Source organism: Sarcophilus harrisii, chromosome 6 (assembly GCF_902635505.1).
Source record: "Sarcophilus harrisii chromosome 6, mSarHar1.11, whole genome shotgun sequence".
NCBI classification, from domain to species: domain Eukaryota; kingdom Metazoa; phylum Chordata; class Mammalia; order Dasyuromorphia; family Dasyuridae; genus Sarcophilus; species Sarcophilus harrisii.
The window spans coordinates 48,375,496-48,387,867 of NC_045431.1; the positions used below are offsets into that span (position 1 = coordinate 48,375,496).

General features: G+C 31.0%; 1 protein-coding gene across 5 annotated transcripts in view; it reads right to left on the reverse strand.

Moving 5' to 3' along the window:
• EPHA5 (EPH receptor A5) overlaps window positions 1–12,372 on the reverse strand; it is a 454,937-nt gene that overhangs the window by 23,967 nt on the left and 418,598 nt on the right. For all 5 annotated transcript variants that reach the window (XM_031942342.1, XM_031942341.1, XM_031942339.1 and 2 more), the window contains 2 exons: window positions 604–665; window positions 286–495 (listed from right to left, as the gene is read on the reverse strand). In XM_031942342.1, the coding sequence (XP_031798202.1) occupies window positions 286–495; window positions 604–665 (272 nt within the window). The remainder of the gene's footprint in view (window positions 1–285; window positions 496–603; window positions 666–12,372) is intronic.

Genomic DNA, 12,372 nt, shown 5'->3' on the forward strand with positions numbered 1-12,372 from the left:
AATGAAAATATATGGCTGATGGTTTGTTTGTTTGTTTGTTTGTTTTTTAAAGATAACTATATGAAAGAATACATTTTTTCCCAGTGAAATTAATTATGAAGTTAGAATATTGCAGGATATTCTTCCAAGTAATTAAAAAGTTTCTGGAGTCAGTTCATTTGTTGTATGGATGTTATATTTATGCTTTGAAGGACACAAAAATCTTTGAAATACAAGATTGATAATTTCCTTTAGTATAATGACCCAGGAATGATTTGTTATATGGTTGATACTGTCAGAACTTACACGTGTAGTGTATGCTGCTTCAGCGTCATCTTCTAGTACCCTGGAAAGTCCAAAATCAGACACTTTGCATACCAGGTTACTGTTGATTAAGATGTTTCTGGCTGCAAGATCCCTATGAACATAACCCATGTCTGAAAGGTACTTCATTCCAGAGGCAATGCCCCTCAGCATTCCTACTAGCTGAATTACTGTAAATTGTCCATCGTTTTTCTGGAAAGATAATGAAGAACTGTTAGTTTTACATAGAAATATAATGAATAAATCTTCAGTGTTGGAGTTGTCATGTGTGTGATGAATAAAAACTATTATAAATGTTACCTTTAAAAATGTATCTAAAGAGCCATTCTCCATATACTCTGTCACTATCATTACTGGCTTACCTAAAAAAGAAAAAAAAAACAGTCACATAGTTTTAATTTCATGAATATGATTTTATGTAATTTTTAAATTTAAGTTTATATTTTAATAATAAAACAACAATTATTAATTTTAATATTATGTTGAATGCTATGGGAGTCACATGTATGTGGAGAAATGAAAGTGGTATGAATACAATCTTTGTAAATTAGTATTTTAAATTATTATCTCTCATCAGATATAACAGATTATGGAGAACTGAGTGTTGACAATTCAAAATGATTATTATGGGATAGTTCAATAGTACTCAGATTTAAACAAGGTCATATTGTGACCTATAACCTGCATATGCACATATGACCAAATCTCTAGCTCTCAAAATATATTTTCAGCTTCAAGACTTTCTTATAAGGAATACCTCAAACTAAAATGTTCACTTTCCTTAATGCCTTCAAATTCCACCTTTTCCATAAAACAGTCATTTATCTTCTCTAAGGGAAATTGATGTCTCATTTGCCATAGATCCTTTTAAAATATTAAATGTTTTCTTGTAAATACTAGTCAAAATTGTTTCAATAGGGAGAGTTCTTTTGTCTTTTTCTTATACTATTATCTACACATATAACATTTAAAAAATGTTGTCTGTTGCATTTGTTCAAATACTTATCTTATGTTACCTATTTAATTATCAATTCTTAGACAATTGGAACCTAGTTTTATGTTTATCTCCTCTGCAGCAGCTTGTACAGTACCTTGAAAATATGAAATGCTAAAGAAATGGAAGCAAAACGAGTGAATATATAACCACATCGCCCAGAAAAACCTTAGTATGACAAGAATATCTTTAAAAAGGGTAGTTAGTCTTTTCACTTTATGTCAATAGTATAGGGCTTTGAAATAACCATTGCCCTGAACTATAGGACAAATTGTTTATGTCCTATACAGTAGAAAATGACATTAGCTTAAGTCTCTTGGTTTTAGGGAAATCCATAGTGAATAAAAATGTAAATGTGCATACATTTACATTTACACAATACTATAATGCTCTTTGTATTAACAATAAGTAACTAAGGCATGCAGAAACAGAAAAAAATGTTCTTTTAGATTAATTAAATATCTCAATATATAAGAGGGAATTATATATGATTGATGTTCATAATCATGTACTATCACAAGCAAATCATATGCTATAATGCATTATAGGTCACTTCCTGTTGTTTATAGGATATGTAAACCCTTTCTTATGATTGAATGAATCCAGATTAGAGATTGCTTGTTTATGTAAGCCACAATTGCTGGAAATTGAAGAAGATGAAGATGAGTATTATAAAAGTTACATATAATTAAAAGGTATCTGCACATTTAAGCATTTCCCCAAAAAATATTTTATAAGAAATTTTTATTCAGCTCCATAATGTGACAAGATACTTTTCATATAGATAACTTTTCTTATGATTAATTGGGAAATGTCGGTTTTTTTAAATGATACTTGAAATGTAACATGTTCATTTGATTACTAGTAAAATATAAAATTTTATAAAGGAATATATCATATTAAAATTTCATTGTAAAGTATAGTTCCACATAGTCAAAGAAAATTAAGAAGTTACAAAATAATATTCATTTTAGTCATTTTCCACTTTTTAATTTTAACACTTCTTTCCTTCAAAGAACCATCTTGTGGATGTCTTTATCTCTGTCCATTAACCATATTCATTGTACTCTCCTTCCTAATACCTTCATTTGGTTCAATATAAGTTTTTCCTCTTTATTAAATTCTCAGTCTTGAATTTTTCTGTCACTGTGCGTCTCTCTGTCTTTATGTGTGGCTCTGTGTTTGTGTGTGTGAGTTTCTCACTGACTCTGTATCTCTTTGTCTCTTTTTCTCTCTCTCTCTCTCTCTCTGTCTCTCTCTCTCTCTCTCTCTCTCTCTCTCTCTCTCTCTGTCTCTGTTTCTCTGTCTAGCTCTCTCTGTCTCTGTCTCTTTCTTTCTCTCTCTCATTTGTACCAATCTAACACATAATTTACACAATTCCCGAGATGGAAGAGACTTTTATTTCAATCTACACCAGTAAAATGCCCTTCACAGTATATCAGACAGATGATCATTCAGCTTTTGTGTGAAGATTTCTGATTTGGGAGAACCTAGTACCTACAGAGTCAGTTTATTTCACTTCAATATATCCCTAGTTTTCATGAAATTTTGATAATATTAATTCTCAATTTATCTTGTTGCAAATTCCACCTGTTGATATCAATTTTGCCTTACCAGAACACACAGAAAAATGCTAAAATTATTTGTCTTTCCTATTTGAAAACCCTACACATTTTTCAGTTAAGTCACATCTCCTTTTTCTGTCAACCACTGACTTTTACAAATAAAATACCCATGATTCCCATTGTGTTCATTTAGATGTTCTTCTGCTTGTTACATTATTTCTAAAATGTCTTGCCAAAACTGACTACATATGTCTTAGGTGGTATGATGAGGAGAGGGGCTACAAACCCCAGACATTGCACCTCTTTTAAGACAGCCTATTTCACTGGCTTTCCTATCTGTCATACCATATTGCTTGTTTATTTTGATCATTCTGACTGTTAAAAAACATTTAATCATCTTTTTTTAAATTGTTGCTTAATCATCGTTCCACATCACAATTTTGAGATTCACTTTCTAAATGGAAATATAATTTAACATTTAATCTTACTAAATTTCAGATTATTTGATTAGCCTAATGTTCTAGAATATAAAGGTGCTTTTGAATACTGGTGGCCATCTATGATGTCAGTTATTCATTCCAGTTTTTCCTGATTTATGAATTTGAGAAGCATGCCATTGGTATCTCTGTTTGAGTAAGTGATTAAAACATAAAAAAATTACAGGATTAGTATAGATCATCGTGGCATGCTGCTGGTGTCAAAATATTAATGACTACTGTTTGAATCAAGCCATTCAACCAGTATCAAATATATGTAAATCATTTTCCAAATAATATTATATGTAAACATAATATTAAATTTCACAAAGGTTCAGCATTTATCACATATTTTACTAGATTAAATTGATCTATAACATCACTCTAATGCATTAGTTTAGCAAATGCTTTAAAAAAGGCCTTTTCAACTCAATCTTAGGCTTGTCTCAGTAAGTTTATCTCTGGTGTAAGTTTCCACTTAACATTTTTTTCTGGGGACATGAGATTTTGACACTGAGCCACATCCCTTCAGAAAGAATAAAGTCTTCTTCAATCTTATGGAAGTGTTAAAGGTAAGAAGACTTCAATTATAAGATATATTTTAATGTACCTCAAACAGGAACAAGTGTATTATTGCAAAAACTGTCAGGATGCCACCCTGTCCTTTCCAATGTATTTCTGATTCTTAGGGATGTACACAATGCTTTGGAATATTTTGTTGATTAAGGACTTCTAGATGGAGAAAGAAAATAAAGAACTCATTTGTACTGTTGACCCCTCTAAATATGATTTGTAATGAATTTCAAAGTATATTTATATTTTAAATGAGGAAAAGTTTAACACAAAATAATGAATTTATGTTCATACTTCCAATATCAGGATCATACCTGGATGGAGCAGGGTGAGTTAGGAGTGAAGGGGATGGAAAAGAAGGTTGTCTATTCATAGCTTGCAATGTCATCATACCCAGAAACATATGTAGTCAATTATTTTGTTTTATATACCACCTTATTATATCTTCCATATATCCTTTGAAACTGTTGCTTATTCCCTATTTGATAAATGGGCAAAGCATATGAACAGGAAGTTTTCAGATGAAGAAATTAAGGCTATCTATAATCATATAAAATGCTCTATTGATTAGAGAAAGGCAAAGTCAAGAAACTTTGAAGTACCATTTCACATCTATCGGACTATCTAAGATTACAGAAAAAGAAAATGAGAAATGTTGGAGGAGTTGTGGGGAAACTGGGACACTAAAATATTGTTAGTGGAGTTATGAATTCACCCAAGAATTCTGGAAACCAATTTGGAACTATCCTCAAAAGGCTATAAAACTGGACAATACCACTACTGAATCTATATCTCAAAGAGATTATAAAAAAGGCAAAGGATCCACATGTACAAAAATAATTGTAGTAGTTCTTTTAGTGGTGACAAAGAATTGAAAATTGAGGAATGGCCATCAAATGGAGAATGGCTGAAGAAATGATGCTATATGAATGTAATGGAATAATATTGTTCTATTAAAAATGATGACTAGACAGATTTAAAAAAAAAACTGAAAAGATTTACAGGAGTTAATGCTGAGCAAAGTGAGCAGAACCAGGAGGACATTGTACATAGTAACATCAAGATTTTATGATGGTCAACTTTATAGATTAAACTCTTGTCAACAGTTCAGGGATTTAAAACTATTCCAATAGACTTGTAGCAGAAAATGTCAACAACATCTACAGAAAGAACTCTAGAGACTGAATGCGACTGAAAGCAGATCAAATCACACTATTTCCACTTTGTTGCTTCTTTCATTCTTTTTTTTTCTCTTTTGTTCTGACTTTTCTTTTACAAAATGACTAATATGGAAATATATTTAACATGATTATATCAGTATAATATATCAGATTGCTTGCTGTCTAGGGGAGGAGAGAGAGAGAGAGAGAGATGGAAAAAAAATGTGGAACTCAATATACTACAAAAATGAATGTTCAAACTAGATTTACATGTAATTAAAATACTAAGGGAAAAATAAAAATAATAAAAGGAACCTGTTGCTTTACCTCCCATGTGACTTACATACAGTTCTATTCCCTACTTCTTTTTTTATGCTCACCTTTCTTTATCCTACCAACATCCCCACTCATTTTAAAAATTATTTTTTAGAATCATCTATCACTAGAATGAGTTGACTGCAGGTGTTCTTTAAACTGATGAACTTCAGTAGGAATGAGTTAAAAATCTGTATGAAGTATTTATTCCTGGGGCTAATGAACACCTTGGCCTTCAACCCAGATTTTACTGAGCTGGGAAGAAAGATATTATGCTGTAAACAGGATGCAACTATCAAAAATCTTATTAACATTAAATAATACACATACAGAAAGAGGAAATAATTACTTTTAAGAAGTTGGACACCTGGAATGCATGCTGTGCAATTTTTCAGCCAGCATCATCTGCGTTTAAGAGACATATTAATTATGTATGACAGCAAAGGCTGTAACAACAGAAATTTTAAAAAATGTTATTTGAGAAGTGTGATAGGGACCTAAAGTACCTCTCACATTTGAGAAGATGTGGGGGATGAGCAATCAAAATAAAAGTTTGCAAACAGGTATGATATTCTTTTGTTGACAAGAATAATAAGACTCTTCAAATCCCATTTGATTAATTTTCATGCTTGAGTCATTTTAATGCTAATTATATATAGTTTGGCTCAGGTTTTATATCTCATTTCTCGCTAGCTAGCAAGGATGACATAACAATAATTAATGTGGTTTCCTCTAGTCCTTGTAAATTCAATAAAATCCTCTAAGAACATGCAAATTATTTTATTTAAATCAATTTCCATGAAGTGCCATGAAATATAGATAGGAGGAACTGTCAGTCATCTTGAAATTGTATCATAAATACCCATGCATAAGACCTGGTAAAGTTATGTCATAACATAATTATAATAAACTTTAAATTAGTTCATATTAAGATATTTGTATGTTATAAGGAAAGACTATTAAAATATTTGTGTTTTTCTTCCATACAAAGGAGTTGCTGATTAATTACAGAACACTTTAGCTATAAGCGATATGGTTTCTAATGTCATTACTAACTAGTCATTTATCCTCCTTAGGTCTCAATTTTTCATCTGTAAAATAAGGCAAGGCACTACTAGATGGCCTCTTGAAATCTGTGACACATTTCAAGCCAATAAATACAGTCATATAGATACGAGAATTTTGAAGATTTTTATATTAAAAATAATGTCTAAATCTAAAAATGTTACTGAATCCTCATTATATTTCAATCATTTTCAGGTTGTTGTTGTTTTCTTCAACATTCTTATCCAAATGCTAGATAGTATTTCCTCCATGTTTGCCTTACAAGATAATGATCCTATGGTTTTCCTCTTACCTATTTGACATCTCCTTTTCAGTCTCTTATTTAATATCTTCTTTTTTCCTCAAATATATGTAAAACAATACCAACATTAATTTTTTTTTTAAATTTTGAGTTCAAAATTATATTCTTCCATTACTCTTATATGCCCCTCAATAAGAAGGCAAGCAATTTGATGTGTTATATATGTGCATTTATATTCATGCAAAACCTATTTCCATGTTAGTCATGTTTTGGAAAATAACAGACCCACAAAAGTTTTAACATATGCTTTAATATGCATTCAGACTCCATCAATTATTTTTCTGGAGAAAGAGAGCATTTGTCATCATATATCTTTTAGAATTGTCTTGGATCATTGTATTTATGAGAATGGCTAAGTCATTCACAGTTGATCATCATGCAATGCTATTGATAATATCTTCTTCTCTTTTTGCTCATTTTATTCTGTAAGAGGTCATGCAAATCTTTTGAGGTTTTTCTGTGAGTTTCTGGCTCATCATTTTTTAAATACTTTTCAGCATCTTTTGCTGAACCATAATCCTCCTCCTACTCACTAAGGAGAGGTATTTCCCAAAGCTGTGTACTAAGTTTTCATCTCTCTTTTTCTACATGTTTCTTCTTGCTAATTTATTTTAACTCCAATGATTTTGATTGTCATCTCCATGTATATCATTACCAATATCTCCATTTAGATAACAGAAATTCACTGTGAACAAAATAGAACTCATTTTATCTTCTCAATATTCTTATTTCTTACTTAGATGACCATATCCTTGTTGTAAATCAAGTTAACAGTCACGGAATTATTCTTCACTCATTTTCCATACCACTCTTATTAAATCAGTTACTAAACCTATGTCAATTCTGCCTCCATGCAATTTGCCCATCATAGACCCCAATCACCTCTCCCAGAAAATGGTACAATAGCCGTAAATGCTCTCCCTATTTCCAGTCAATTAACCAAATCTCTTTTGGGCAACTAAGTGGCACAGTAGGTAGAGAACTGGACTTAGAATCAGGAAGACTCATTTTACTGAGTTAAACTTTGGCTTCAGAAACTGATTGATCCTGGCCAAATTACTTAACCCTGTTTGCCTCAGTTCCCCATTTGCAAACATGAGCTGGAGAAGAAAAAGGGGACCCACTCCAATAACTTTGCCAAGAAAATTACAAGAGATCACAGTCAAACATGACTGAAAAAAAAAAAGGCTGAACACCATCCTTCCATTATTCATTTTCCATGTGAATCAAATTTCTATTCCAAAAAAATTAGATTTGATTTCTAGAATATTCCCTCTCCCCCATTCAAAATTATTCAATAGCTACCTATGTGCTTTATGATAAAATGTAAAATCTTGAGACTCTCATTTAAAATCTTTCACAACATTTCTCCCTTTTGTATTATTTCATATAATTATAATTTATTCTCTCTCTAATACAAGCAAACTGGAATACACATTTACAATGCATTAATTTTATATGTTTCAAATAAAGAGAAAATTTCAGAAAATGACTTTCACCATATATGATGGATCATTTAAAATATATAGTTTAATTTAGTAAGAATTTATGAAGCAGCTACTATGAAGCTGCTATAGGCACTTTAAATATACTCACACATACATAAAAGCAATAATTGCCCTTAAAGAGATTTTATTGAAATTATTAATGATTTTTTAAAAATTCTATCTGAAAGGGTGATACTATAAGCAAATTAAGAAAACAAGGATAAGTCCAACTTTCAGATCTATGGAGAAGGAAGGAATTTATGGCCAAGGAAGAATTGGAAATCATTATGAAATGCAAAATGAAAAAAATTTTGATCATATTAAGTTAAAAGGTTTTTGTACAAAGAAAATATAGTCAAGATTAGAAGGGAAGCAGAAAACTTGGGGGGAAATTTTTATTTCCAAGGGTTCAGATAAAGACTTCATTTCTAAAATATATAGAATTGTCTCAAATTTATAAGAATACAAGCCATTCTCCAAATGATAAATGGTCTAAGGATATGAATAGACAATTTTCAGATGAAGAACTCAAAACCATTTCTAGTCAAATGAAAAATGCTTTAAATCACTATTGATCAGAAAAATCCAAATTAAAACAACTCTGAAGTACTATTACCAATCTTTCAAATTGGCTAACAAGAGAGAAAAGATAATGATGAATTCTGGAGGGGATGTGGGAAGACTGAGACACTAATACACTGTTATTGGAGTTGTGAACTGATTCAACTATTCTAGTGAGCAATTCTGAACTATGCCTAAAGGATTATCAAACTGTGTGTAATTTTTGATCCAGGAGTGTCTCCACTGGATCTGTATCCCAAAGAGATCATAAAAAAGTGAAAAAGACCCACATGTACAAAAATGTTTATGGCAGCTTTTTTTTTGTAGTGGCAAAGAACTGGAAAGTGGGTGGATTCCCATCAATTGGGAAATAGCTGAATAAATTATGGCATATCTATCTATCTACATATCTATTATATGAATGCCAGCAGGATGAATTCAGAAAGGTCTGGAGACATTTACATGAAGTGATGCTAAGTGAAGTGAGTAGAACCAGGAGAACGCTGTACATAATGACAAGATTATGTGATAATTAACTCTAATGGATGTGGCTTTTTGCAATAATAACATAATTCAGGTCCCCATTCATCCCAAAAAAAAAAAAAAGGTCTTTGGGGACTGAATGTGGACATAATATAGAATTTTCACCTTTTTTGTTTGCTTGATTTTTTTTCCCTCATTCTCCCCTCTTTTTGATATAATTTTTTCTTGTCCAAAATGATAAATGTGAAAATACTTATAGAAGAATAGCATTTGTTTAACATATATGGAATTGCTTACTGTCTAGGGGAGAAGGTGAGAGAAGGAAGAGAGAAAAATTTGTAACAAGGTTTTTACAAGGTAAATATTGAAAATAGCTTTTCATGCATTTTTAAAATAAAAAATATTTTAAAAAAATTTTAAAATTAAAAATCCCATCTAAACAGGCAAAAAAACCACAGTGTTTTGAAAGCTATTTTACTAAAATCTTGAAGTAAAATTTCTCATATATGAAGAAAATGTTTAGATTCTTCTGTTTTCATATTCAATTGATCTAATGCTATATAGTCCAAAGACTCTTAGGGTGTACTCTGAATTGTACAGCCTTTTAAGAGAAATGCCTATAGTAATAAAATTTCTTATTTGTACAATTCTTTGAAGTTGGCAGAATTGATCTTATTTGATTACTTAAAAGGTAATTAAGCTGCTCTTAACATTTGATTGAATCAGTGGACAAAGTTGTGAACCATTAGCATAGTTTTCCTAGCTGACTGAATAAGAAAAACCACAAGAATAATCTAGCTGAGGAAATGAATGTAAACTGCTTGCATTTTTGTTCTTCTTCCCAGGTTATTTATACTTCTAAATCCAATTCTCCCTGAGCAACAAGAAAACTGTTTGGTTCTGCACACATATATTGTATCCAAGATCTACTGTAATCTATTTAACATGTATAGGACTGCTTGCCATCTTTGGGGAGAGGGCGGAGGGAGGGAGGGGAAAAATCAGAACAGAAGTGAGTGCAAGGGATAATGTTGTAAAAAATTACCCTGGCATAGGTTCTGTCAATAAAAAGTTATTTAATAAAAAAAAAAAGAATAATCTAGCTGAACTGTCAGGATTGACTGATGATCCAATATCAATTAATATAGAGGCAAAAAAAATCTAAGTTCAACCGAATCAATTTTGTATCCACACCTGAATATCTTCTCCAAGCTATATATAATATGAACCTTTTTTTTTTAAATTGTTAGATGGACAGTGAATGTTTCATTTTTAAAAATATGACCTGGGGTATCAATTCAAGCTGATCAGACCTGACCTATTTACTACAGTCTATTATTGTTCCTTTAAAATTTTTTAAACAGATGAGAAAACTGAAATGAATAGAGCTTAAGTTATTTGTCCAGAGTAACAGAGATAGTATATATATGAATTACATAATTTTAAACACTCTGCCAGTTTGTCTCTCTGGAGGATGAAGAATGCTTTCAATTAAAATATTAAAATATACAATTTGATTACTCCATTAGTATTTATATCTATTCTGGTCATTAACTACCTGGACTCAGAAAGAAAAGAGGGGAGCAAATAGTATAGATGGCATTTGGGAAATTGTGTAATTATAAACTTACACCACAGAAGACATTGTATTCCCAAAAACATATTTAATAGTAATGTTATTTGCTTATTAATCATGGGAAACCATAACTCTAGAGAATCAAAATATTTGCTAACTCAAAAAATCATGATGTGATTCATGGTAGATACAATATTTCAATACTTTAAGAATCTATATCTATATATTCATCATTAGAATTTGGGAATGGGAATCTCAACTCCCTGCAACTCTACAGAATGACTGGAGGAAATACTTAAAATCAAAGAATCACACATTTAAATCAGGAAGGAACCATAGAGATTATGGAATTGAATACATTCATTTCACAGATGAGGAAACTGAAGCTTAGTTTAAGTGACTCACACAATTTAGGCAGGAAGCAGCAGAAAATGGATTAGTCCTAAATCCCCTGACTCTAAATCCTTCCCTTTTTACTCTACCTGATATACTACCTTTATTTATGGGGTTGGAACACATATCACCTTTCTTTCAACATCATACTGAGCATTTCTAAAGCAAGGTTGTAACATATGACTGCATAGTAATTAGTGAAAGTATTTTTTTATCCCTAATTTATAGAAAATGAAGTTGAGTTTGATAATTGGGCTGAGAAGGAACAGGAAATCACAGAATACTTGTAAAATAAGTGCTTAACAATATATTCAATGACTGAATATCTACCAAGAACCATAGACAAAATAAAAAGTCTTACTATCAGAGTTGGTACTTCAAAAATTGGAAGAAAATATTTAAATAACTGCATATCTACATTATCTACATTACATATATCTTACATATATATATTACATATATCCATACACACACACACACACATATATATATATATATATATATATATATATATATATATACATATATACATATACATTTACACACACACATACATACAAACATATATTAAATGAAAGGTAAGCTCATAGGGAATCCAGTAGCAAAAGTAAGACAAGAAAAGCTAGAAATTGTAGAAGGTGGAATTTAAAAATATTTGAGAGAATCCAGGAAAGTCAATATGTAAACATGAAATGGAAGAACATTTAAGGCATAGGAGATCAACAATGAAGTGGCATGGAATAAAGAGAAAGTATCAAATGTGATAATCAGGCCAGTGGGGTTAAGTATGAGATCCAGAAAGGGAAAAAAAAATGTCATGGTGTAATTGGATTTAAATACCAAATAGTATTCTTTATATTGGATCATAGGTGAAAGGTGACAATGAAGTTAATCAAGTAAGGGCATCAAATTGGCTCTTGGAATGTGTAGCTAAGTACAAGATGGATTCGAATGGCAAGAGATGTGAAATGTGATCAACAAGGAAGTTAATGCAATCATCTGGATATGAAGCTATGTGTATATCATTGCTATCATAGTAGTTGGAGATAAAGCAACATCTGGGTAATGTGAAGGTAGAAATAGGAAGGCTTGAAAGATAAATAGTAGATAAAAATTGCTG